Source organism: Propithecus coquereli, unplaced genomic scaffold (assembly GCF_000956105.1).
Source record: "Propithecus coquereli isolate 6110/MARCELLA unplaced genomic scaffold, Pcoq_1.0 Scaffold75, whole genome shotgun sequence".
NCBI classification, from domain to species: Eukaryota; Metazoa; Chordata; class Mammalia; order Primates; family Indriidae; genus Propithecus; species Propithecus coquereli.
This window is the reverse complement of record NW_012153618.1, coordinates 1,727,546-1,755,417: the sequence shown is the minus strand read 5'-3', so window position 1 is coordinate 1,755,417 and position 27,872 is coordinate 1,727,546. Positions and strand designations below refer to the sequence as shown.

Below are 27,872 nucleotides of genomic sequence, written 5' to 3'. Positions count from 1 at the left end.
CAAAAAAAAAAAAAAAAAAAAGTTATTCCAAAGGAATTCTGTAGTTCCAGACACAGTTTTAATGGTACAGAACACTGTGAACTGCATCAGCTTTGCAACTTTGAAAATGCTCAAAGTTCATTTTATAAGTTTTTAAGTCTCACTTTTAACTATATGTATGCAGAGTTTTAAAATAAATTTGTCTAACTTAAAAACTTCCTTAAATGTTTTCGTATTCTTGGTCCTTCTTTCCTCTCATGAAGGATAGTGAAATGGCTAATAGCTTGTAGTGGGGACAAATTCATGGCACAGGGAAAATAAACACTTTTATTTTGAGGTGTGTTTCTTTTTTTAATTTACACTGATCCTCCTCAATAATGTTCTAGTTCTTACAGCTGGGTACCTACGTTCCTTTGTGATCCTGTAGACTTTTATTGTCATCAATGAAAGAGACCCCAGGGTTATATATGTTCATGTTTACTTCTGACACATCGGTTTGTTTATTAATCAGTGCAATTATTTACCATCAAAAAGATCAATGTAACTATACTGAAAATAACACAATTTCCAATTTTCTAGCACGTGTTATGGTTCATGTCTTTCCAAAATACAGTAAGATATTGGGAAAATAACATGTAAGATCTTCAATGTGGTTATTCAGGTTTTTATGCGACGTCTATACACACACAGTATCGATCTGGAGCTCTTCTCCTGCAGCGGAGAAGAGGCAGAGCAGCGGGCCACAGACTGGGAGCTGCGGCACCTGAGCGTGCTAAGCTGCGCGGCTACAGCCTCGGGATTCACAGGGATGGGCCAGTCCACGAAGGTTCTTGAATAGCACGTCATTAGAAAATCGGATGCTGACTGGTCGTGCAGAGCAAACAATAGGATTTCCTTATTTCCGTTTCTGTGCTTACTGAGAAATCTCTAAGGGAACTCACCTTTAAATCAGCCACCCTCTAGTTAGGAAATGCAGATGCAGGAAGGAAGCAGTATGCATGTCAGAGGGTGGTGGAGGAGGAAGGGAGTTGTGCGCAGGGGGGTCCTCGCCAGTGGCACGTTGGGAAGGAGGGGTCTATGAACATGTCACGAATGTCACGTCCCGCTAAGGATTACGGGAGGCTCGGAAGCCGGGGTGCTGCGGGCTTAGGGCGGGCTATGGTCAGGGGTCAGAGGGCCTGAGGGCCTGGGTGGCAATTGCAGTGAGTTGGCCTCTGTGAGTGGCTCGAGAAAAATTCATTTTCAATTCTCGCCTTTAGCTTCCTCAGCATCTCTGCCGGGCCCACCCGGGGGGCTGAGCCAGGGAGGGACTCCTTAGATGATGCAGGTGTGGGCCACCTTGCAGGGCGGGAATCCGGGGAGGTCATCCAGGGCCACGTGCGCACCAGCACGTGCTGCTGTGGGCGGAGGGTTGCTTACCAGTGGGACTAATGTTAACCTGCTAATCGTTATTTCATTGTCTCACATACGTGTGTCTGCATAAGCACTCCAATGTTCGTGTTGCTTATTGTTTGTAAATGTTTGCAAATGCAAATAGGATTTTCAAAATAAATAAAAGTGTTATCATTTTAAAGTTCTTTTATGGACTGCAGCATATGGAAATGTATACTTGGATCAAAGGAAGGCTTGACGTCTGTGAGTGAAATGCCAATTTTGGGCATCGCAGGGGGCGTGGCGAGGGTGGCGGTGGAGAGCAGGCGGAGGGGCGCTGGGCACAGTGGGCTTGTGTGTGAGCACAGGATGTTTGCTTTCTTCAAAGCCAGAACAAATGTCCCTTGCTTTTATGGCTTTGTTTTTTATTAGGTCAGTCCCACCCAGAATAATCTCCCTGTTAACTAACTCAAAACCAACTGTTTAGGGACCTTAATTATATTTGCAAATTCCCTTCACTTCTATGATACCATGTGAACCGATCGTAGGAGTGGCGTCCATCCTATTTTCCCCACACTCAAGGGGAGGAGATTATCCAGGGCTTGTACACCAGTAGGTGGGATCTTGAGGCCTGTCTGGAAATTCTGCCGGCCACAACCACATAGATAGATTAAAAGTAAAAGAACGGGGAAAGAAAGACCATGACAACACTGATCAAAAGAAAGCCGGAGTGGCTGCATTAATATAGGTCTTTCATCTATGAAGTAAGGGATATTGTCAAGGGTAAAGATGGACATTACACAATGATAAATCTGTTAATTTATCAGGAAGACATAACAATCCTTAAAATGTTTGCACCTAAAAACGAAGCTTCAATATATATCAATCAAAACTGAAAAAACCAAAAATGTAATTAGATAAATCCAAAATTGTACATGGATACAATACTTTAAACCTTCTTTCTCAGTGATCAATAAAAACACGTAGACAGAAAATCCACGAGAATACAGAAGGCGCAAGACTGGATATTTTCCCCTCAAGTTCAGGAAAAGGCCAGATATCCCTTCTCGCCACCCCAATTTAACCTTATAGTAGAGATTCAGAGTAATGTTCTGTCTTGCATTCCTGATTTTGTTACTGAACCACAAGCGGGTCTGGCCACACAGAAAGCCAACTACTGAGACAATGAGGATTGCCAAGGGACAAAGGGAATTTATTACCGACGACATCACCCGGAAGATGGGACAGCTGCCCCAAATCCCTTTCCAGCCGACCCACTGAAGGTTTCTCCTGGAGGTACTGACTACAACGGACACCAATCATTATGTCAGACTCAGGAGAAATGGGAGAGAATCAAACTCTGTCTTAAGAAAAGAATCTGACAGACCTGTAGTTCTTTTTCTCATTAAAAAGATATAAAACATAAAAAATATTGTAATAGAGATCCAGCCAGTGACAGGAGGCAAGAAAAAGAAATAAAAAGCACACAGATTAGAAAGAAAATAATAAAACTGTCTTCATTTGCAAATGATATGATTTTCTATGTAGAATTTTTTTTTTTTTTTTTTTGAGATAGAGTCTTGCTCTGTCGCCCTGGATAGAGTGCCGTGGCATCATCATAGCTCATAGCAACCTCAAACTCCTGGGCTCAAGCAATCCTCCTGCTTCAGCCTCCCAAGTAGCTGGGACTACAGGTGCACACCAGCATGCCGGCCTAATTTTTTCTATTTTTAGTAGATACAGGGTCTCACTCTTGCTCAGGCTGGCCTCAAACTCCTGGTTTCAAGCGATCCTCCTGCCTCGGCCTCCCACAGTGCTAGGATTACAGATGTGAGCCATGGTGCCCAGCCCCAGAAAATCTTAAAGAATCAAGAAAAAAGTTCTAGAACTAATAAATTAGTTTAGCAAGGTCAGAGAACACAAGATCAACATACAAAAGTCAATTATATTTTTGTATACTAGTAATGAACAGCTGGAAATTGAAACTCAATCATCAGTATAACTTACAATACCATTAAAATCATGAACTACTTTGGAATGAATTGTAATACTTTGGAATGAATTGTAAGATTTTTATACTGAAAACTACAAAACATTGATAAGAAAAATCAAACAAGACCCAAATAAATGGAAAGATATACCATGTCCATAGATTAGAAGATTCAATATTATTCAGGTGTCAATTTTTTCTAAATTAATCTATAGATCAATGTACTCCCAGTCAAAATCTGGGCAGGATTTTGTGGTTTTTTAAAAAGAAAAAGCTAGAGAATTCACATTTCCTAATCACAAGATTTACTATAAAGTGACAGTCATCATAACAGTGAGGTATTAGTGAAGATTAGACATTAAAAAAAAGAATCTTGACTCATATTTCACACTGTATACTAAAATTAACTGAAGTGATGATCTTAAAACCATTTCTCTACATTGGACCTCAGTCTCCTTATCTGTAGTATAGGGAAGGAACTGGCTCCTGACATCCTTCCAGCTCTCACCTCCTACGCCTGTGCCCTCTTTTGCCTTTCACTTCCACAAAACTCAGTTGCTCACTGGGTTAAACTCAGGTGGTGGGTGTGTGCGTGCAAGTCTCTGTGAGGCTGGTGGCAGCAGCATCGGCTGTGGGTTTCACAGAAAAGCCACAGGAGGTCATGGACCAAAGTATGACTTTTTATGTTGTCACTTAACTGTTTCTAACACCTCTTGTGCAAATCAACCCCCTCATCCTCTCCACAGAGGAATGGGCTTTGCCTCCAGTTCTTACTGTTGCCCATGCTGTGTCTTCCATTCTCCAAACATGCAAATAGGCAGCCACTGGTCCTGCCTCAGCTTCCCAGGACACAGGAGCCTCATGGCTCCTGGGACTAGGAGGGCCCGGTCTAGACAGAGACCAGGGGGCAGCAGGGGAGCACCCCCTGGGGAAGAGTCTGACAAGCTCCTGACTGTGTGAGGCCTGCTGGGTGTGGGAGGGGAGGAGCCACAGCTCTGCGGTGGGACATGGTAAAAGGTGATGTGCACCCCGAGAGGGCTGGTCCAGGCCTACAGACGTGCCTGTTGGAAATTCTGAGGCCCTATGATGTCAAATGTTAGCAGCAGTTTCAGACAGAAGGAAAATAAGACCTGGACACACTACTTGGTTCATTAGTCTTTGTTCATCAAAGGCAGAGCTTTCCAACCTTTTCACATCAAGGTCCACGTGGTGGCATTTGTCACAGCACAGCGTGTAAACAGATGAGGCTGCCCTCTGCCCAAGGCCACTGATCCAGGCCTCCAGACACCTTGGTTTTTTTTTTTTTTTTTTGCAGGGGTGTTCCCTCCTCCCTGAGGGCAGAGGGGGAAAATACCTCAACAAACCTATAATTGATTTGCAGCCATGGGCCAAGAAATGCTGATGTAATGACACAAAGGGAAATGAGCCTGTTCAGGGCATACCTCAGTGAGACCAGAAACAGTATTCATGACAGGAAGATCTAAGCTTGTGGACCCAAGGTCCTTACCAGGGCACTCTCGGTTGCAGTTGGTAATGTCGGGGTAAGGGAGGGTTTCATTAGACTCCTGGGAAGGTCTACACCTCACTCCAGATTCAGCAAGTGCAGTCCTCCAAGGTGCCAGCCCGGAAAGCTCCAGGAACCACCTCATCTGGGTCGGACCTCAACTAACCCATCCAATGAACAACTAGAGGAGAACATCAAGGCGTGGGTTCAGTCCTTGCTGCTCTTTCTTGGCCTTTTAGACTAACCAAACTGGTGCAGGCACTATTCTAAACTCATAGTTATGGAACCGGAAAGGTAGACGTCAGCTACCCAGAAAACTCCGGAAGTCATGATAACAAGCTCCTACACCTACTCCAAGGGCCGTCCTGTCCTGCCTTGACATCTAATACTCTCTGCTTCCTTTCAAATAACCACTTCAAAGGGCCCTCCTCCCTCCCATCTCTCAACCCTGCTCGATGTCCAAGTCCTAGTCCACACTTCAGGGCTTTTCCTTTGTGGTTGGCACGTTTTGATCTCTTGTCTTCCCCAAATCCTGCTTAATATGTTGTCTAAAACTGTGCCTTGCACAGTTTTTGACCATTACCCTGAGGAAACAGTACACTTTATGCTGTTTCCCAGCGTTCCCACACACATTTCATGTGATTCAGTTTCATAGTTTCTATTCTATTTCATTTTTTTTTTTTTTTGAGACAGAGTCTCACTCTTTTCCCCAGGCTAGAGTGAGTGCCGTGGCATCAGCCTAGCTCACAGCAACCTCAAACTCCTGGGCTCAAGCGATCCTCCTGTCTCAGCCTCCCGAGTAGCTAGAACTACAGACATGCGTCACCATGCCCGGCTAATTTTTTCTATATATTTTTAGTTGTCCAATTAATTTCTTTCTATTTTTTAGTAGAGACAGGGTCTCGCTCTTGCTCAGGCTGGTTTTGAACTCCTGAGCTCAAACAATCCGCCCGCCTCGGCCTCCCAGAGAGCTAGGATTACAGGCGTGAGCCACCGCGCCCGGCCTCTATTTCATTTTTTAAGCTCCTAATGAGGTATATGAAATACACTGGCCTAAAACATTCATTTGGGGCCTGAGTCATTGTCTTTCATTTGCATAAGTCTTGCCCTTCTAATGGGACTATAGATTCCTTAAGGGGATGGCTTTTTGTCTGTGTCCCACAAGTTCTGTCTGGAATCACCACTCACTAGGCCTGGTGCGGTGCCTCGGCTCAGGAGAATAGGATAAGTTTGCTTTAAGAGGCATTTAGATAGTTAGAGCGTGCTTCATGGCATCATTAATCCTTCCTCCATGCTGTGTGTCAACCACGTGCTCAAACAGCTGCCCTGCATCTGGACCTGGACGTTTCCGAATCGTCAGCCTGACCTACTGGATTCACCCGCAGATGATCTGCGCCCCGCCCTGGGGCCTCGTCAGCATGTGTGGTCTCTGCAGTACATCCTGGTCCAGGAGGCTCCTTTGCCCACCTCCAGTTGGAGACAACTCTGACCGGGCCCCTCTCAGCCCTAAAAACAGTAGCTATGACCCCCTCCAGACACAAAGGACATAATAATGCTGATAAGACAGAAATGCCTACATTTTTATACTTTTCCAGGATCTTTTACCTGCTCTTTGATTTTCATAAGAGCATGATGAGGTAGGCAGGGCAAGTATTTCCTTCCCAAAGAATCAAATTAGCAAACTAAAGCACAGAGCGTGAACGTTTGCTTCGTAAATGAAGAGCAATAGCGACAGTGGAATTCTTGCCTAACCGTGTGGGAGGGCTTCGCCTGATCTCTTTCGGTTTAATTTGTTCCTCTGTAAAACCAGCCCTCTGGCCTGAAAGACATCTAAGGTTCTTTTATCCCTTTAAAAGAATTATTCTGTAAGTTTCCACACTGTGCTTACTCTCTGTCTCCTCGGGTGCATTTCGGTGTTCTAGGGATGGGTGGGGCTTTAGTGCACACTATTCCTGAATTTCTGCAAAGAACCTTTTTCAGGGTGAATATGGACAAGGAAGAGAAACCCCATTTCAGCATTTGGCTTCAGCCTCTCCCAACTCTGACTTGGGGTTTCGTTTCCGCATTTCCCACTAGCTGGTTCCCATCGTGGGTTGAGAAGAAGGAGGAAGAGAAAGAGGTCAGACAGTGGGAGAACGAGCAGGAACGAGCATTAGGAGCCATCTGGTGACCAACAGCCTCAGTTTGACTGGGACTAAGGGTTTTCCCAGGATGTGGGATTTTTAGTGCTAAATCCAGTCAAATTCTGGGCAAGTTGAAATGATTGGTCCCCCTGGGAGCCATCGGAAAGATGCAGCCCCAAAATGTCTCAGAGAGGTGGCTGTGGCATCCCCCGGGCTTAATAAAGCTGATTCCCGGAACGGCCTGCGGGTGTCTGCCCTGAGGTGGCCGCGGTGCTCAGCACCCCAGAGCCCCCCTCAGGTAACTAGAGCACGCCAGCCACCGCTGCGCCTGCTCAGTGCCCGGCACCAGAGAGTTGCCACGTGTGAACGTGGAGAACAGAGAGGACCAGGGATGGATAAGGACTACTTTCGGCCGTTGTTGGTCGTGTTTTGTACTATTTGAGGCAGTTTGGTAGAGAAGGAGATGGGAAATGAGGAGGCAGCAGTTGGAGGGGAATTATTAGTTGCTCTCTCTGTCCAGGGAAAGGGGATTGACTGTGGTGTCACACAGAAAGAAGAACAGAGAACATGGCCATTTCCTAGGTGCCCTAGGTTTCCTGGGAACCTCACGGTTTGTTGCAAATCTGAGCAGAGGAAGAGAGAGAGTGTGGAAAAGAGAGAATCTTGGAACTACTTTCGTGTCTGGATGTGCGCAAGTTCCTACGATTCTACTTTCTGAAACTGGCTGCCTGAGATTGCTCTTCTAGCACGAAGTATAACTACAAAAGGCAAGATGAGGGAACAGAGCATTTAAGTTGTACACTGTATTCATTCATTCACTAAGTATTCTTGAGTACTTTCTAGGGCTGGGTTGTGGCAAGACCCTGACCTAGAGATAGCCCTGACCTCTAAGAAACCCCCAGTCCCATCCAGAAGCTGATAGGGACAGTTAATGCATTTCGTCCTTGACTCTCTGGGGGTGTCTCTGAGCCACAAGAGGAGCCCAGGAACTGCTGGCAAGGAACAGATAAGACTCTTAGGGAACAGGAGGACTCAAAGAAGAAAATCAGTCCTCAGCTGGGGGGCCAAGGGCACGTAAATATAATGTCTGTGAACAGGCCAAACCAACGGCAAAGAAGGGAGGGAATTTCAGGATGCGGCTAGAATGAAGTGAATTTAGGTTGGCTGCGTCGATAAGAACAGTTAGCCATGGTGTCCCCTCACTGTTTATAAGATTTTGATGTGAACTCTGCCAGGCAAGTTTTTGAGAGACTCTGGCGGTTGCTGGGAGAGTGCCTCGTCCCCCTCAAATGAGAGTTAAATCCTGATCAGGCCACAGCATTTTCATTTCCTCTCCTGCCCTGCCCTGCCCTGCTTTGCCCAATTCACACAGACTACGAGTGTCTACTGGATTGAAAGTCCTTGAAAATTTTAAAAGTGTAAGGGCAAATAAAAATAAGAAATAAGGAAAAGCCATTAATTCTCCATAGTGAGAAAAAAAGCAGAAAAGAATTACCCCTCCCTTCTTAGAGCATTTTCTTTAGGAAGTTGTAAGTTCTTTCTCTGCCCTTTGAGATGCAAATCTTTGTAAAAGCTGTTTGCCAGTCGGACCACCCACGACTGTCTTTCTCCAGCACCTGGAGCCATCTCTTTGAAATGTAAACATCCAGGAAGACAGCCCCCGCCTCCCAGTCTCCCTGGGAAAGTGGGAGCCTAACTTAGGAGCCTAACTTTCCCCAGGCGCCTCTCTCCACGTGGCAAACCTTCCTCTTGTCATAAAGATATGAGTTTACGTTTCCTCTGGAAAAAGCCAATTAGCTAACACAGATGGTTACCAGGTGAATTTAGGATAAATTATGTGTGACAAATTTGGTGCTGTCGAACTAAAGGGGCTCTGATAATATTTACCACTATCCAGACCATGGAACGTGGCTGCCAAAATTGAAGAGAGAAATCCATTCCTAGGCATTCCCAATGCTGTCTACAAAGCCACGTTTTACCTACATGTTCCTGTCATCTGTGTGGTCAGAGGCAACTCACTGTATTTTGTCTACATACGTAGCATGTATGTGCGCACACCCATGTACGTATCTTGTCTATATCTTTCCCTGAAACTCTCAGTACAGGCCGGGAAAGGGACACTGGAATACTGGCCTGTTTTTCTAGGGAAATGGCATCCTAAAAGCACCAAGTAATGAAGCTATGCATAACCCTTGATAAAATTCTTTTGAATATTTAAAAAAAATGATGCTGCCAAGTCCGCTTACCTGAGGACTAGTTATGGTTTGTGTTGACACGTATGCAATGGGGTGTCTGCCTGGCTGTATGACAAGGTGAGACCTCTGTCCCTCTTTGCAACCTCAGAGCTAAGATCGCATTCTGACTTAATGCATATTCAATAATAAAACTGTTTTCTTTCTCTTCTACTTTTGTGGAGAGGTTTTCTGGACTGGAAGGAGAATGTTTTAAATTATTTCACCCCTAAGATCTTAGACAGGCCAGGCTCAGTAGCTCACGCCTGTATTCCTAACACTTTGGGAGGCCGAAGCAGGAGGATCGCTTGACTTCAGAAGTTCAAGACCAGCCTGAGCAAGAGCGAGACCCCATCTCTACTAAAAATAGAAAAATTAGGTGCTCGCTTGGAGTCCCAGCTACCTGGAAGGCTGAGGCAGGAGGATCACTTGAGCCCAGGAGTCTAAGGTTGCTGTGAGCTAGGCTGATACCATGGCAGTCTAGCCCAGGTGACAGAGTGAGACTCTGTCTCAAAAAAAAAAAAAAAAGAAGTAGACATTTGTTATGATGTAACTCTAAGCCCACCCTCAACAGAGAGGAAGGTATGAATGCCTGGGACAGGCCTGGCCTCTGCCTAAGCCCACATGTGTTCTCAATCTCATGGCTGCTTTACGGTCACTGCCCCAGCCTTAAATGTGCCATCAGCTAAAAATAGAGGTACTATTGCCACACTCCCAACACTCGACTGGACGAACTGACACATAAACTCCACAGCGTCCCCACAAAGCGGCTCTGTCACATGGCAGGGAAGGGACAGCGCCCAGCAGCCCAAAGTCACATCCCAAGAGGGCCTTGTCCAGGCCCTCTGTGGACCAGCAGTGCCTTTCTGACCCTGGTTAGCAGGAACATTCTAGAAGGCAGAGCCTGTGAGATGGGGCCAAGGGGTGTCAGGACGAGCCGGTGATCCAGCGATGGGTGCAGGGGGCTGGCAGCGTGTGCCTAGAACTTTCCACTGACAGGGGGGCTTTTCCAAGCCTGGGGCTGGGGGATCTGTCATTCCCTCCACATCCTCTCCCTCGGAATACCACTTGCTTTAAACAGTCATAAAAAGGAAATGGGAGGCGGCATGACGCCCCCAGTAGGCTGCTGACAGGAAGTGACTGTTAAGGCGGCGCAGCCAGTGCACGCGGCTGGTTTTCAGGGTCCTGTTTTCATCAGTTTCCAGCTGACCCCAAGAGGTGTCCGCGGGAAGCAGGGCACTCTCCGTAATCCCTGTGTTCCTTCTTCTCTTGCGGCCAAGCCATGCCACGTTCGGCCCCAGCCGCTGGCTGCTCCTTAACTGCATCTGCTCAGTGTCACCGGGACCTGTGAGCCGCCGCCCCCCCAGACCAGAGCGCTCTCTGCTGCCACTCACCTTCCCGAGAGGACCAGCCTGCCAGAGCCTCGCTGACCTGGAGGACAGGGCCCGACAGCCGCTCCTGGTAAGGAGAACGGGGTTTATGCTCACAGAGACTTTGGGAGTTGGAAGAACCACAGTTTGGCCACAGCTGCTGATTTCTGGTGTGACCTCACACAAGTTGCTGCACTCCTGGGTTCCCTGGTCCAAGCGCCCTGGGCAGCAGATGTGCGGCTGGTGGGACAGGGCCTACAGAGCCACCGCCCGGCGTTCGCTGCCATCCCATGTCACGGGGCAGCGGGCTTCTCCCTCCCATTGCCTGTTTCTTGGCCCAGCCAACTTTCGAGAAACTCTCAGGGAGTAAAACTGAACTAATCCTTTCATTCGCTGGGCAGATGAGAAAACTGAAGCTCCCAGGGAGCAAAAGACTTTCCCACCCCACCCCTCCAGCAAGGTGGGGGCGTACTTCTCAATTTTACCCTCCTAACTTCTCGTGTCCCACCCCAGCCAGACGCACATGTCCCAGAGAGGCCTGGCAGTGGAGGACGGAGTCTTAGGCCTCCATGGGGCAAACGCGGGAGCCTGGTGTTCCAAACGAGACTCCTCAGTGGGTCTTGTCTTATGACCTTCACCTTCTGAAAACCCCCCTGCTCTCCCCTGAATACTGCACACTGTTCCTATGACACGCTGTAGGGTGCTGCTCTAGGCCATCGGACTTGTGTCCAGGGCACATGTGAACAAGCCCTTTATCAGCTAAACATGTTGTAGAATCACAGTGACCAAACTGCAAAACACGTGATTTCAATACCCGGAAATACAGGGACTAGGGCAGACAGGTGGAGGGGACACTGATAACCGAGGAAGACAAGAAATATTCTTATCTTTTTGTTTATCTTTTCAAAAATAGCATGAGAGAGCCTGCTTTTTCATGATTTGATTAAATACGGTCTCATCATGGTAAAATCAAGTTCGTACAACCTTCAAATCAGAAGGTGCAGTAAGTTCACTCGCTTCAACCTCCTCCCTAAGCTAGACCCGCCCGCCATCCCTGTTGGAGGCTGTTGATCCCGCTGGCACACTGCCTGCCAACTGCTCACAAAGCTGGGTCCCATTTGGGGGAAGGTTCGTCATTTTTCCTCTGGAGAAGAATTCTGCCTCCTCTCTCAATCCCCCGCTCCTGTCTGCTCTGCAGATCAACACGTATCACATCCTTACGGCCCGCGATGTGTCCTCAGCCTTTTTCTAGGCTTCATTCAGCCCTTTTAGTATCTTGCCTATGACTCATGTTAGCATCTCCATCGGTACCCTTTCTGACCCACCTGTGGACACTTTCTTATTAGTTAATATCTGCCAAAAATATCTATTCCTCAGTGCAGTCTGAACTATTGGGAACTACTGTTGCTGTGCCATGGCTAATGCACTGAGTTCGATTGGCTTTTGTGACACCTACATTGCTCCATTTGGGTCACGTGGAGAATCAAGTCAAGTAAAAACACCAGACTGTTTTAACACACTGACTGCCATGTGAGTTGTATTTAACTCAGGCTAGTTTTAAGCCCAGGGCTGCGTGAAGCAAAACCTTGCCATTGGTTCGTGAAAATCTTACTTGTTGATTTCTTATTATTGCAATTAATATTGACAATTTCATCCTAAAAACGTGGGTTGTGTTGCATATAACTCAGGCACAGAAGACAGTAAAAAACAACAAATTAGAAAGGATCGTTTTGTTTTAATAAAACGTCATGGCCCCAGGGAAAAAATTTTTTCCGGTGTGGCAGTCAATGTGTTAAACTGAAATACCTCAATTAAGAGCAACTCCTTCCCCCTGAAATTTTATTTTTGAATGATATTTTTTAAAAAAAAAATGCACTCAAGATTTTGCAATACAATTCTCTGTGCTGGTTTTAGGGCAGGCTTCCAGCCCGTCAACATTGATTTGAGTCGTGACCATGGGGTGGCAGCATTGTATGTGGTGTTCCAAGAGGCTTGTTGACTTATCTGGAATAGTCTCCCCGCCCCCCTACCCTGGACACCCTGGAATCAAGGAAAATACACAGGCAAAAGGAGCTATTTCCTGATAATGGCCCCGTGACAAACAAATGACCCTGGGTAGATCATTTAATGCTGTTTCCTAATATTTTAATAGAAATTTTAATGTTAATCTTGATCACATCACAGGGAATTTAGGAGAACAATTAAAATAATGAACATGAAAGAACTTTGAAGAGTATAAATGGCTGCACAGAGGATTGTCAGGATGGTGAAGTTCATCACCAACGCCATCGCCTAGTCAGTGTTTTGATTCCAAACCTCAGAAAATGTCGTCTAGAACGGAAAAGATGTCAGAGAACGGGGGCAGTTTTAGCAAAAGCCAGGGTATAATTTACCAGAGACAAGAACGGTGTATGGGAGACGGTCGTGGTATGAATGCCCTTCTCTGGGTTGAAGGAAAAGAAAGAAAGGAGGGAAGGGGAGGGGGAGGGGAAGGAAGGAAGCTGCCACAATATGTCCTGATAGTGTGAAAATGGATGGTTTTCCCTAAAGAGGGCCAGGAAAATCCACTGAATGAATAGAAAAATGTGCAAAAGATAGAAATAACAGAACCAACCTAAATAGCAAATAAATGATGAAAACTGTTTTAATTCAATGGTAACCAGTAAAACACAAGTTTAAACCAATTAAGATATCCTTATTTATGCACATGAGGGTGACAATATATTAAAAGTGCAATATCATCAAGTGCCTGTGGAGATTTTTGGAAATCCTTACATATGGCTGGTACCAACGTGAGTAAACAGCCCCCGTGGAGTCATCTTTGGCAATAGCTGGGTCAGGTGGGAATTGTATGTCCCAGATAAATTGTTGCACAATGTTGGATATTATTGCACTGAGAGGAAATGAATTTATCTTGAGTTTGTCCTGCACTTGATTCTTTCTTCAATCACTGCACCTTCTCTCCAGCGACTGCTCCGTCCTTGTCCTCCTGCACTACTGCCTCTCACGTCAGTACCTGGACTCTCCAGTCCCCAGTTGCACCGTCCCATTGGAACGTACATTGTACCTTCCTCTTTGACAATGGAATGTCCACCTGACACACAGAGTTTCTGGAACTGGAAATTCCCAGTGCTTCAAATAAAACAATGTTATTTACAGCAAGGCAATTTTTTTCTCTGTTCTGGCAAGTTCAAAGAGATACTTTGATTCCAATTTTTAAAAAGTGTCCGACTCTTTGTTCCACGGAAGAATGCTTTTTTCATTTCATGCATTTCAAGTTGCGGGGGGATAATCAACTGATTTATTTGAAAACATTTTCTGCGTTTCTGTAAGCCGAGAAAAAAAGAAAGGCAACAGGGCATTCTGTTAGCATAACCTGGAGTTGCCTGGTTTGTTTAAAGTTACTTACAGATGTTTGAAAATAAAATATGAGTCAGAAAATTAGCCATGGAAGTGGATCATCTAAGGATAATTATTCTTAGGTAGCTAAATTGAGATGCTCTCAGGCCCCACCAGCTCCTACATGGACACCTGCTATTTATCTTTTTCCCATTTTTCTTCCAGAAGAGAATGGAAGGGCCCCAGAAGAGCAGATATGGAACTATAGCTGAAGGTAAGAAAGCCATGAAGTTTTCGAGAGCTCCAGATGCTTGGGGAGAGTCAACAGTTCTCTCCCTACCTATCCCCCACCTCGAACGCAGTGGCAGAAGGCCAGTCATTTCCAACTGAAGAAGAAAAAGGTATCACTGGGTTTTACCTTCCCAGCCCTCTCGTGCCTCACCACACCATGGTCCTCACTCACACACACACACACACACACACACACACACACACACACACACCCCGTAGTACGATGCCCTCCCCTGCACAGGGTATAAGGGAAATGTGGAAATGAAACTTCGAGTCCAAGGTTGGAGGGTCTACAGCCAAACTGTGAATATGGTTTCTCTGTCCTTGTTTGCTCTCAGCTGAAAAGAAGAAAAGTTCCCCCATAGAGATGTACTCATTGTGTTTGCTACAAAACACCACAGAATACTTAGGGAAAGCAGGAACCAACACAGAGGAGGAGGAATAAAATAATCGGTTCTTAGGATCCTAAAATGCACTTAGAATTTATTCCGGCTCATAGGAGCTCCAGAATCTTCATGTCTTGAAGATTCCAGCTCTTGGCTCAGTGTGGCCCCCCCATCACCACTTTTATTACAATTTCCTGCACTTCAATCAACCAAACAGATGATCTTTCCAACACATGAGCTTCTAATGGTCTTATCTGGCACCCTCTTCAGCCATCCGCCCTAGGGTCACGCCCCAGATGTTGTCCTAACATTAACTGCAAGTCTCCATCATCTCAATTTCAAGCTCCCCGTTCCCATCCAAAGAGCACGGGCCCAGGGACACGCAGCTGGCCCTTGGCGAGGGGGGAGTCACTGTAGCTCTGCCCCCCCTTTACCCTCATACCCACATGAACGTGCTGGGCACATCTGTACAAGTGTGCCTGAGAATTTGTGGGTGGAAGAGAGGTAATCCTATCTTCTCATTTGTGACTTTGCATCCCTTGCCTCCTTCTAAACTCACAATATTTACTTAGTAACCAATTCTCCAAGGAGCTGGCTTAAGCACCATGCAGGGAACAGCACAGGGAACAGTTTCCTTTCAGAAAAACTCTATTTGCCACGATGCAAATGAAGTGCTCGGTGCACCAGCTAGCGTGGCAGGTCTGACTCCTGGCTATGGGTTGAAGCATGGGCAGCTAACAGGGGCTTCCTACGTCCAAGAACCACCGAAGGTTGTGTGCACATTTTGTGTGCAAGTAAATATGACTGCCTTTCTGGGAAGGAGGTCCATAGCTATCATGAGATACCCAGAGGATGCATGACTTAACAGTCTTAAGAATCATAACTTAGTAAGATACAAAAACTTCTCTCTTTTTTTTTTATAGGTAGATTAGAAGATAACCAGTTTGGAACATCACCCTCCTTGAGGATTATCCTGGTGGGCAAAACAGGCTGCGGGAAAAGCGCCACAGGGAACAGCATCCTCTGCCAGCCAGTGTTTGAGTCCAAGCTGGCGGCCCAGCCGGTGACCAGGACGTGCCAGGCGGAGACAGGCACATGGAATGGGAGGAACATCCTGGTGGTCGACACACCCTCCATCTTTGAGGCCAAGGCCCAGGCCCAAGAGATGTACAAGGACATTGGGGACTGCTACCTGCTCTCTGCCCCGGGGCCCCACGTGCTGCTCTTGGTGACCCAGCTGGGGCGTTTCACGGCCCAGGACACGGTGGCCGTGAGGAGGGTGAAGGAGGTCTTTGGGGCAGGGGCCATGAGACACGTGGTCATCCTCTTCACCCACAAGGAGGACTTGGGCAGCGAGGCCTTGAGCGACTATGTAGCGCACGCGGACAACCGCGGGCTGCAGGGGCTGGTGCGGGAGTGCGGGAGGAGGTACTGCGCCTTCAACAACCGGGCCTGCGGCCAGGAGCAGGCGCGGCAGCTGGCGGAGCTCATGGCTGTGCTGGAGAGGCTGGAGAGGGAGTGTGAGGGCTCCTTCCACAGCAACGGCCTCTTCCTCGATGCCCAGATGCTGTGGCGAGGCAGGGACGGTGCCCGCCACGAAGACTACGAAGACTACGGGCAGTACCTGGCCAAGGTGAAACAGCAGGTGGAAAAGCAGAAGCGAGAGCTGAGGGAGGAGGAGAGGAGCTGGGCGTGCAAGGCGCTCCTCAGGGTCCAGCGCTGGATGGCTTCGCACATTTTAACATCCGCCTTCATTGCCATATGTGTCTTGATTTTTCTTGCCATTGTAATTGCCTTGTTTGTTGCTCATGGAAACTGAGTGTTTTCAGGGGATTGCTACTGTTTTTCTTTTCCAGGGTCAGCATCTCTGTCTATGTGTGTACGGCACTTTGCTTGCTTTCTGTATAATTTCTTTCTCAGTTTCTCTTCCTTATATCAGCGTGCCATCCACTTCCCTTTAGTGCTTTTAAGTAAATAAAATCCAGAGGGAAAAAATTTCTCTTTTGTTTTATTAAAAATTTTGGGGTAGATAATAAACCAGCTGGGTATTACCATGGAATATTTGCAGCTCACAGGAAGGAAGGTGCGTGAGCTGTTATGCTCTGAGACTGTCTTGCCCCTGGGCCCTACTTTCTACAGCTGAGATGTCAAGGGGAGAAACATGTTATTTGAAAAGCTGGTAGCAAAATGCCTTATTTTTATTTTTTATTTCTTTTTAGGGACAGGGACTCGCTCTGTGACCCAGGAGAGAGTGTAGTGGTGTCTTCGCAGCTCACTGCAGCCTTGCTCTCCTGTGCTCAAGCAATCCTCCCACCTCAGTCTCCTGAGTAGCTGGGACTACAGGTGCATATCACGCCAGGCTCATTTTTTAACTTTTTTGTAGAGACAGGGGTCTCACTATGTTGCCCAAGTTGGTCTCAACCTCCTGATCCCAAGCAATCCTCCTGCCTCGGCCTCCCAAAATGCTGACATTATAGGCATGAGCCACCAACCCCAGTCTGAATGCCTTATTTTAGTTATAAACATACCCTGATTTCATCATGGACTGTAGAAGGACACCCCATCACCACCCTCATCTCCTAGAGCAAAGATGATGAGTAGGGTCTACTGAACCAACTGGAGGTCCTGGAGGTGTGGAAGAGGTTGGGGGAGATGGGGCCTGGACATTAGGGGAAGGGGAGCAGGGTGGCGGTGGCAGTGGCAGGGTGGGGCTCGGCCTCCAGGAGCACAGCGTCGGCAGCTGGGAAATGCAGGAGCTGGGATGTGCTGGAGCAGGGATTGTAAAGGGTCAGATTGTGGACATCTTGGACTCAGCAGGGCGGTAGACTCTCAGCTACTTGACTCTGCCCTTTGTGAACAAAGTTCTCTGAAAAGGAATTTGGAGGGAAGAGACTTGATTCCAATGAACAATTTGCCAACCGGAGAGAGGCAGCCTCCAGCATGAAGGTGGGTTCCAAAGAACAAAGAGGGAGCTAGGGTTTTATAGCAAGAGTTCCCGCCCAGGTTCCCAATCAGGTCCGTTTGTGCAAATGAAGAATTGAAATTTACTTAGTTCTGATTGGTTGATGCAGCTGAGTTCTGATTGGTCTATACAGCTGAGCCCTGAGAGTCCCAGGGTTAAACAGCCATGTGGGTTACTTGGGAAACAGAGAATCTGTGTGACCTCTAGTCAGCATATGGCTGCGTGGCTCTATTTAAAATTTAGGCCCACTTAGCCACCAGGAGCCCATCTCGAAGGATTAGCTCTTTCAGGTTCACATTTGTTCACACCTTGTAGGCAAAAGCCACCATCAAGAAGATGTAGGTGACATGTGATGCTGCGTCCCCAAGGAACTTTATGAGCAGTAAGTTTTAAATTTCACATAATTTTCATGTGGGCAGATGAACGCTATTCTTCTGAGTCTTCAGCCCCTGAAAAATGTAAAAGCCCTTCTTAGCTCACAGCTGCACAAGGCCAGCAAAGGGCTAGATGTGGATCAGGTGCTGTCATCGGTTTCAGAGTAAATTTTGCACTGTTCCCTGTGCTACATTGTAAAGCAACATCTTTAACCGCAAACTCAATGCAGTCCCGTACAATCCCCTGTGATGTCTGCAGAAATCTGGGGAAAAGGTGGTATCCCACATTTTTTTATTTCTTTTATTTTATTTTTATTTTGGCATATTACGGGTGTACAGATGTTTAGGTTACATATATTGCCTTTGCCCCACCCAAGTCAGAGCTTTAAGCACGTCCATCCCCCAGACGGTGTGCACGCACCCATTAGGTGTGTATACCTATCCCCTCCTCCCCCTCCCATCTGCCTGACACCCGATGAATGTTATTACTATGTGAGCACTTAAGTGTTGATCAGTTATTACCAATTTGATGGTGAGTACATGTGGTGCTTGTTTTTCCATTCTTGGAATACTTCACTTAGTAAAATGGGCTCCAGCTCCATCCAGGATAATACAAGAGGTGCATTTTTTTTTTAAGAGACAGGCTGGAGTGCAGAGTGCAGTGGCCATTCACAGGCGCAATATCGCACACTACAGCCTCGAACTCCTGGGCTCAAGTGAGCCTCCCCCCTCAGCCTCCTGAGTAGCTGGGACCACAGGTGGGCACCACCGCACTCGGCTCTGGTGTTCCACATTTCAATGGTAGCAAAGAGAAGAAGGAAGACACTGGGGCGAAATATGAGTAGAGGTTGAGCTTCGGTGGAAATGGAATCAGATGAGTCCTTGGGATTCCTACCACACCTTCTCCTTGTGAGCAGCTGCCCGCTTTGCTCTCTGATCCCTCGTGCCCTGTGAGGGAGACCTGCAGTCGTCCTGGGCAGCCTGTGACTGGATGGGCAAGTGACTAAGTATAGGGTGAATCTTAGGAACTTGACTGTGATGCCTCTTAGTGTCATTCTCCAGCCCCACTGTTGGCAATAAAGCTCCATCATGGTCTCTGCGGCTCTGACTCCTGCGTCTAGCACAGAACTGACTCCAAATACGTGCAGGGAGTGTTAAATCTGATAGCACAATTCAGCTTCACAGACGTTTATTACACGAGTACTGCGTGTCCGGGTCGGTGCTTGGCTCCAGGAATGTAAAATAAAGAACACCAAGTTTCTGCTCCATAAGAGTCACTGTGGGCTGGGGAGCTGAAGGCATATAAAAATGGAGTTATAGGAGGAGGCTCCTTTTGGAAGTGATGTCAGCAAAAAGGAGACCACAGCAGGCTCTGCAGAGGCTTCCTAGCTGTGGTGATGATGCTTCAGCTCGCCGGGAACGTGCTCACCTCTCAGGGGCCACAGACAGAGAGTGAGAATCAGCACGTGGGAGGAGGGTGCAGGGAGAGACGTGGCTGGGCAGGGGCTAGGGTGACCTCCTAAATAGCAGGAAGTCGCTGGAGGCTATTGCGCAGGTTGGTGTACCTTGGGAATGTCAGGCGGCAGCAGCGTGGTGGTTGGATTATATAAGTATCATCCTGGAGACAGAGATAACATTTAGAGGGAAAGAATTCCAAAGCAACATCAGGACCTGCACTATAACAGCAATGGGGATGAAGAGGACAGATATGGGGAAACTGAGGAGGTGGGTCAGGCGTCATGGTCAACAACCGCAATACCCCTCAGGGAGGGGACCCGGTTCTGTCCTGGGTGACCCTCTGAAACATGGCCCCCTTCACTGCAGTGGCCCTTCAGAGAGAGAGTGGGCTGAGCAGGGAGAGGCAAAGGTTGGGTGTGGATGTGCTGACCTTGAAGCCTTCCGGGTGTTATGGGTTCAGTAGACGATGGCTGGGCTTAGCCTCCCTCCAGGGAAGGCATTCTGACCAGGCGAAAACCTGGCCCCAAGCAAGTGTTAGGAGCTGCGCTGCAGGAGCAGGGCCTCCCTCCAGGCTAGGGCTGGTTCATTCCCAGTCTGCTAATGGGGGTCACTTTCACCATGAGCAGAGTTCCTGGTACCCAGCTGGCATTCCCGACATTGACCTCCAGGGGGACAGAGCTGGAGAGTTGCCCCGAGGATATGCATGACTGTTTGCCAAAGTGATTCCCTGGCGAGTGTTCAAATGTGAGCTCTGTTTCTCTCAGGCTTCCTGCCAAATGGTGCAGGAAGCATCGAGAAAGCCCTGCCTAGAGACGAGCGCATTTCCTCTGCCCTCTCCCACTCCCATTTGTCAAAATAATCCAACTAAAAGTGTTTCGCCTTAATCAGAGTCGAGCAAATGTCTACTGTGTAGCAAGCACTTTAGTAGGAGAGGGAGAGCTTCCTAATTCCAGGAACAAGAAAAGACAAACCTATTCGTTTATCCTGGGCGCCATTTCCTCAAAGGAAGCATGAGCACAGGGAAGTTCTGATAGATTTACAGGATAAGAAAGGAATAGTCCAGATGTTTTCAAATGCATGTAAGAAATCTGAAACTCAAATAGCTTAAACAATTAGGAAATTTCTTGGCTACCATGACTGGAAATGCAGAGAAAGGGTGGGCTTCAGGGCTGGGGGATTCCAGGCCCCCGCTTGTTCCATCTCTCTGTTCCACTTTAAGTACTGCCTTCAGCCTCAGGTTGGGGCACGATCACTGCTGACATTCCAAGTGTCACGCTCAGACCCAACAGTGCTCAGCAGAAGAACAGAGACTGTCTCTTTCTTGGGTCTCTCCCAGGAAAGGAGACACCTCCACAGACTTTACCTCTTCTCACTGGGCTGCACGGGTCAGGCCCGGCCTGAACCCGTCATAGGCAAAGAGAACAGGTCAGGCTCCCTGGAGCTGAGGCACACGGCTCATGTGGGAGGGCTGGGCCCTGAACCCAGCCAGACTCTGTCGGGAAGAAGCTGCACAGAAAACAAGCAGTGTCCTCTGCAGACCCTGAGAGTCCGTTTCTGAACTGATAGTGCTTAGAACAATGAATCCGGGAGGTGATATTTTAGAAATGCTCGAAAACACAAAGAATTAAAGATGGTAAAAGATGATTAGGAAAATAAGAAGCAAAAGTAAGCTGCACCAAACAATAACAACACAGATCTCATAACGCGAAGCCATCCAGCGCTGGACCCTGAGGAGCGCCTTGCATGCCCAGCTCCTCTCCTCCTCCCTCAGCTCTCGCTTCTGCTTTTCCACCTGCTGTTTCACCTTGGCCAGGTACTGCCCGTAGTCTTCGTAGTCTTCGTGGCCGGCACCGTCCCTGCCTCGCCGCAGCATCTGGGCATCGAGGAAGAGGCCATTGCTGTGGAAGGAGCCCTCGCACTCCCTCTCCAGCCTCTCCAGCACAGCCATGAGCTCCGCCAGCTGCCGCGCCTGCTCCTGGCCGCCGGCCCGGTTGTTGAAGGCGCAGTACCTCCTCCCGCACTCCCGCACCAGCCCCTGCAGCCCGCGGTTGTCCGCGTGCACTACATAGTCGCTCAAGGCCTCGCTGCCCAAGTCCTCCTTGTGGGTGAAGAGGATGACCACGTGTCTCATGGCCCCTGCCCCAAAGACCTCCTTCACCCTCCTCACGGCCACCGTGTCCTGGGCCGTGAAACGCCCCAGCTGGGTCACCAGGAGCAGCACGTGGGGCCCCGGGGCAGAGAGCAGGTAGCAGTCCCCGATGTCCTTGTACATCTCTTGGGCCTGGGCCTTGGCCTCAAAGATGGAGGGTGTGTCGACCACCAGGATGTTCCTCCCGTTCCATGTGCCTGTCTCCGCCTGGCACGTCCTGGTCACCGGCTGGGCCGCCAGCTTGGACTCAAACGCTGGCTGGCAGAGGATGCTGTTCCCTGTGGCGCTTTTCCCGCAGCCTGTTTTGCCCACCAGGATAATCCTCAACAGTGATGATCCTGGAGTTAGGCCACCTTCTCCCCGGCCTGTTGGAGCGCATGCAAAGTTGATGTGCAATAAGTGCTTTTTGAAGAGGAGGAGAACAAAAGACAGAAAGGAAAAAACCCAGAACTGGCATCCTGAATCAAAGGGGACACTACACCCTCTGTTCCCATCGCCTGATCCTGTATCCAGAGAATAAGGGGAACTCGCACGGGCTTTGTGGAATAAATCACTCCAGCTGGCCAAAGTCCTAGGGACCTTTCCTTTTAGGACTGCTGAATTTGCCCCTTGCGGCCCCAACGCCCACGCACTGCCGCCACCGCTCAGTGGTTCCTCTGGCCATTGAGTTGTTTGTTTCACACTTCCCACATTTCCCATCACGACCTGGTCTCTGTTTTCACAATGACAGAGTTCTGTGTAGAAAAACTTGCCCTCACTAAGGAGAGTATGATAGCTAATAGCTTAATATGTGCTATTTACTGGGGGGGAATGCATTTTCTTTGTCCTGCGGTGAATATAGTCTGGTGCCTCTCCCTGCCAGGTGGGAAGTTCTCCCCCAGGGCTGAGTCTGCGGGCCGTTGGCTGCGCTGAGGAGTCCTCCTAGTGCAGCTTCCTTACCTTTGGGAAAGGGTCCTGCTCCAGCCTTCCGAAGCCCTTCCATTTTGTTCTCTGGGGGAAAACATACAGGGTGTTCACACTGGAGGTGGGTGTAATATTCAACACAAAACACCACATTTACAACATTTTATAGATGAGGAAATTGAAGCAAGGAAACAAACCCTGCTCCAGGTCTGCTGACCCCCATACATCCCCAGCAGTGGTCTGAGCTTCCTGCTGGAGAATATGCAGACAGCCCCAAAACGTGAGCCATGCACGTGTTTCCCACGACCTACTAGCTGGTGGGAGGCCGTCGAAATGTGCTGTCTGCCCCGAAGACCAGGACTGCCAGCCAGCCATTCCCTACTGATCATCTGGCTGTCTGGGGCTCTTGTCTGCCCTTAGGGTCCTAGGGCTGGTGTGCAAACTAAAGTTTGTCTGGCAAAGTATCCCCTTCAGTGAACTCACAAAAGAAATTCTTCCCTAAGTTTCCAGGTGATGGTGGTACAAAGGGTGACCAACGACCCTGGTTATCCAAGGACTGAGAGGATCCCTTGATCAAAGGACTTTCAGTGCTGGTCCTGGGGCAGTCCCAGGCAAACCAGGATGAGTTGTCCACCCCAAGAGTAGGGATTGTCATGAGTCCAGGTAGGGGGCAGGAGGGTAGGGTACATAAGTGGAGGGAAGAACTGATGTGTTGGGCTTAGATCCATGTGTTAATGGTGCAGAAGATGGTCAGTGCTTCCATGTTCTTAGCTCAAACAGCCTTGGGCCAGTAGCTACCTCAGGGGCATCTCTCATCAAGCCCCCTCACCTTCTTTCACTGTCCCCCACATACCTTTCTCTTAATCCTTTTTTCCCCTCCTACCTCCTACTTCCCATGCTCAGGTAGGGAGTCTGCCCAGGCCTCACAGAGAAATGACTTCTCAGGCTTTGCCACTGGGAAACCTACGTGACACTTTCCAAAGCTACATAAGGACCTTGCTGTATGCGAAGTTTCTGGGTGTTTCCTTGTTATGGGTTCAAGGAGCTAACACTGAAGATGACTCTCTAATTATGGGATCTCAGGGTCGATGACAGGTCAATTGAAAAAAATACTTTTGGGAATAAATGGATTTTCCAAATGCTCCTTCGGGTCATGCTATATAAGATGCTGTCTTGCCCCCTCACAGTAAAATTGGCCAGTGACAATAAACAAATAAATAACGAACTTTGGGATCATTTTAATGTAAGCACTAAATGTCAAAACCCAGCTTCTATCAGGCAGTTCCCGGGTAATTTCTTTGGAACTCGCTCTGAGGGTAGCAACTTACTGCCTCATGGAATCTCTCTATTGTTCAGCCAGGTCTGTGGAATCTAGTCTAATCTGGTTTGCAAAGTTGGTCCCAGAATATGCACAATTCAAATAAGAGTTATGCAAGCTGAGGAGCCACAGTACTGACTCTATGACTCAGGTCCTGCTTTTACATCCACTCAAGGGCTGGTTTTAGATGGAAACCAGTCCCTGGGCATTTTTTCTCATCCTGCCATCCACGAGGGGGCCTTTCAAACTGAGGGTGATGGCCAGTCTCATGTGTCACTTGGCTAGGCCGTGGTACCCAGTAATCTAACTGAACACTAGCCTAGGTGTTGCCCTGAGGGTGTTTTGTAGATGTGGCTGTCATTAAGTAAGGCTTACCCTCCACACAGCGAGGGTCATCATCCAGTCTGCTGAAGGTCTAGAGGGCAAAACTGAGTTTTCCGGAGAAGACGAAATGCTGCCTCAAGACTACAGTGTCAGCTGCTGCCTGAGCTCCAGCCCGCGGGCCTGCCCTGCAGATTCTGGGCTTGGCAGCCCCCACAATCATATGAGCCATTTCCTCGAAATAAATCTCTTAATAGATACACCCTAGTGTTTCTGTTTCTCTGGAGAAACCTGGCCAATAATCAAAGCTGAAACTCAGAGAAGGAGCAAACCTGAACATAATTCTCATCTTTGCCTGGTTTCCTTTGAGGATGAGTGCGGGCAGGATTGTTTTTTATAGATGCGATTGCATGGGGGCAGTCACATGGGGAAACCGGTATTTTTTAAAGATATCACCTTGTTTGCGGTGCTGGTGATTTTGACTTCGAGTCACTGTTTCCCCGCGTTGCCCCTGCAGGGTTCTGAGCGGCGGTCCCCAGAGAGGGCCGACGGGCAGGGGCTCCTGGGCATCAGAGGGACAGCGAAGGTGCCAGGTGAGTGACTGGAGAGGTGTGGGTCAGGGGCAGAGAGGGCGACGCTGGAAGGGCTGCAGGAAGGGGCGGGGGTGTGGAGCTGATATTCCTACACTCGGAGAGAGGGAAGGGACCTGGGGGGTCTTATACCACCCACTCCTCTCCACTAGGAGGAAACTTAGACTTCCGGGGTTACGTACTACAAAAGTGACACGCAACCAGGTCTGCGCCCGAGACGGGGGTGACAGCTGTCAGGGCGATGCCCCCCGCCCGGCACGTGCCGCCACCAGGCCACGCGCCTCCCAAGCGACCCGAGCAGGCCCCTCCCTCTGAGAACCAGAACCTTACGCTGCTCTCTCAGAATCCAGCCTGCGCAGAAAGAGAAGTGACAAGTGGGCTTCTGCCTAGAAACATCGAGGTGGTTCTCATTTTCCTCAATTACTAGTATCTTTTTGAGGATTTTTTCTGCTCCAGTTGCAGGGCTGCCTCTCTAGCCCCAACCGCCACACCTCCCGCCGGAGGCTGTCCCGGTTTTCTGGGGGCCCCCCGCCCCGCCTCGGTCCCACAGGTCACCGCCCCCCCTCGGTCCCGCAGGTCACCCCGCCCAGGGCGCCCTCCGCTTGCTCGGTGCCGCCTCCAGAGCCGGTTCGTGCGGCCATCAGCCCACCGCTCTCACTGTAGATCCGTGGATCCATCAATTCACTTGAAATGTTATTAAATACCTGTATTTACCAGGCGTTTCTCCCCCTTGGAGGATGGTTGGACCAGTTTAAAGACCATCTCCTGCTCCAGACTGGGAAAGCAGCACCTGTGTGCTAACGAGAGCGAAGAACGCTTTGTCCGCCCTCCCGGGACGCCGCCCCCGCCCCCGTCGCCACCTGGCCGCGGACGCTCCTATGCAGGACCGGAGAGGACGGCGGGGCAGGGGGGACGGCAGGGCGGGAGAGGACGGTGGGGGGAGGACGATGCAACGGGAGAGGACCATGCAGGGCGGGAGAGGTGGGGCCCTCCCTTGGACAAACTGTGAAAGGCTCAGAACCCCTTGGCTGACCTTGTGCAGACTGTCTTACTCCAATTTGCCAAAAGTAATACTGATGTTCTCCTGCGTCCCTCACGAGTGTCCAGATGACAGTGGCATGCTGATTAAGAAAACATCGTGTGCAGTGTGAGAATCTGCCACTGTTAAAGGGTTCCGAGTCAGGGTCATTTCTTGGTACTAATACCCTGGGCGTTTATAACTACATTCTGGCTAACTAGGAGGTTTTAACTAATTCTTTTTTTAAAATTGTATTTCTTTATCAGAAAAAAAAAGCAAACGTTTTATGTGAGTACATCAACTTGAGTCCTATTCCTGAAATTTTTCTACCCTCTTTAAAATGGAAACCTTTGCCATCCAGTTGAGTGTGTAGTAAACAACAAACAGCAACGGGAATGAAAAAAGATGGAAATCCAAAGGTGAATTTTCAGCCTGTTCTTCAAAGGGCATCCCAGGACTTCTGGGGGTGGGCAGGGGACAGGGGGAGGAGGTTCAGGTGATCTTCCCTTGCCCTACAGTGTGTGAGGAATCCCATCTGTGCACCCAGATACAGCAGCCACTGTGTGCATATATGAAAACACTTTTGCACAAACACAAGAAATAAGCTCATTATATCATCAAAGGGATACTGTCTGAGCTCATTCTGTTCAAAATTTTAGGTTCTGAAAAATGTACTATCAGTAATACTTTCAGTTTGCACTTATTTGGGTTTTTAGGGTATATAACTCTTGGTCATAACTTAGGAATAAAGAAACTGAGGTTTAGAAAGGTCATAGTGCCTTCTCTAGGTTGGCACAAATTGTTTCTGGGAGGAATGAGGAGGGAGAGAGAGAGAGGAAGGGGGAGAGAAGGAGAGAGAGAAGGCAAGGGAAGGGAAGAGGAGCGGAGGGGAGGGGAGAGGAGGAGAGGAAAGGGAAGGGAAGAGGGAAGGGAGAGGAGAGAGAATGAAAGAAAACAAAACAAGCCCTGTTACCTGGTAGATCCTAGAATATCTTGCCAGGTCTCCAGATGGTCTTGGAGCAATGCTCCCTCCTCTCCTAGGCAGCCTCTCTCATTGGTTTCTAGTCTTTTCATAAAAACACAAGAGCAGAGAGAGATGAAAAAACTGTCCACAATTTTGTCTGCCAGGTAGAGACCATGTCCCCTGGGGACAGGAAAAAAACAATGTGTGTGGGTTTCCTCGCAAAGCCCTCCTCAGAAAGTGACCCAGAAGCCCTCAGAAACAGCCAAAGGAAGAGGGTTTTTTTTAAAAAATAACGGCTCTATTTCCTTTTCCCCACCACATCTCTGCGATGCTTTTGTGCAAAACAAATTCTCTACCAGAATAAGCAGAACAGTAACCCAAAGAAACCAGTAAACATCTGCAGCCTGGCTGCATCCCAATCCAAGCCACCAGCTGGCTGTCACTGGCCCAAATGGGACCAACACGCATTTCCCCACCCCTGCCATTTACCTTTCCCCTATAACGGTAGTTTCTTACGTGGAATTCTAGAAGGCAGTGAGGGCTGAACCCAAGGGGGCTCTCCAGGTTCCAGTGCACAAGGAGCAGGCATTGAGACATTCTGTGCTCCCTCTCATTTCTCTGCCAAATGCCCTGCCCTCAGGTTACCCACCTCTGAGTGGGAAAACAAGGCTTAGTAGGTTTCCCCACCCAGCAGGACTTCATTGTCACAGGAACCAGGGAGACATCTGACCCACCCGTGGTGAGATTTATGAGAAGTGACAAATGCTTACTTAACAGGGGGCTTGGGAGAGGAGGAGGGGGTGTCCTGGGCCTCTCACGCTGCCCTGGCTAACACCACCCCCACATCCTGGCCCCCCGAAGCCTCTGTGTTGGGAGTGGTGGAGCCTAGAGCTCCTCTCTGGAGACTCTCAGGTGAATGGGGCGGAGCTTGATCAGTTACTTGCATATTTGAGTTCAGATTAATTTTTTAAAAGATACTATAAACAGAAAAGTGAGATGCAGGTAACTCATGGTTCTTTGCTTAGTTTGCAGAGGTGGGCAGTTATAATGCAGACAACACACAATCACATTTTGCAATGATAACCAGGATTGACTTCCAAATTATTCTCTCGTATTAAGGCTGTAATTTTAACTTTTCAAATAATAATAGCTATTACTCTGAGGTGGATGCATACCCTTCTGCTAGAGAGGACAAAAAGGCAGGCTTTTAACATAGTATAAAAGATATTGT

The 27,872-nt window shown here is 48.5% G+C and overlaps 1 protein-coding gene and 1 pseudogene across 2 annotated transcripts; one reads left to right on the top strand and one right to left on the bottom strand.

Moving 5' to 3' along the window:
- Positions 1 to 10,408: 10,408 nt before the first annotated feature.
- LOC105824591 (GTPase IMAP family member 5-like) lies at positions 10,409 to 16,549 on the top strand. The gene is made up of 3 exons (XM_012662091.1): positions 10,409 to 10,659; positions 14,133 to 14,181; positions 15,508 to 16,549. Exons 2-3 carry the CDS (start codon positions 14,139 to 14,141, stop codon positions 16,401 to 16,403), a joined length of 939 nt encoding a protein of 312 aa, XP_012517545.1. The 5' UTR covers positions 10,409 to 10,659; positions 14,133 to 14,138; the 3' UTR covers positions 16,404 to 16,549.
- Positions 16,550 to 20,981: 4,432 nt separating this feature from the next.
- LOC105824576 lies at positions 20,982 to 22,657 on the bottom strand (annotated as a pseudogene). Its single transcript, XR_001138207.1, has 3 exons — positions 22,628 to 22,657; positions 22,467 to 22,517; positions 20,982 to 21,929 (listed from the first exon to the last, which is right to left on the bottom strand). The product of XR_001138207.1 is annotated as a GTPase IMAP family member 5 pseudogene (transcript).
- Between the last annotated feature and the right edge of the window lie 5,215 nt (positions 22,658 to 27,872).

Excerpts from the sequence above, each read along its gene's own strand:
- LOC105824591 (XM_012662091.1), top strand. The coding sequence starts at position 14,139 with ATGGAAGGGCCCCAGAAGAGCAGATATGGAACTATAGCTGAAG. Across the intron at positions 14,182-15,507 it reads ATATGGAACTATAGCTGAAG|GTAGATTAGAAGATAACCAG; the intron begins GTAAGAAAGCCA and ends TTTTTTTTATAG.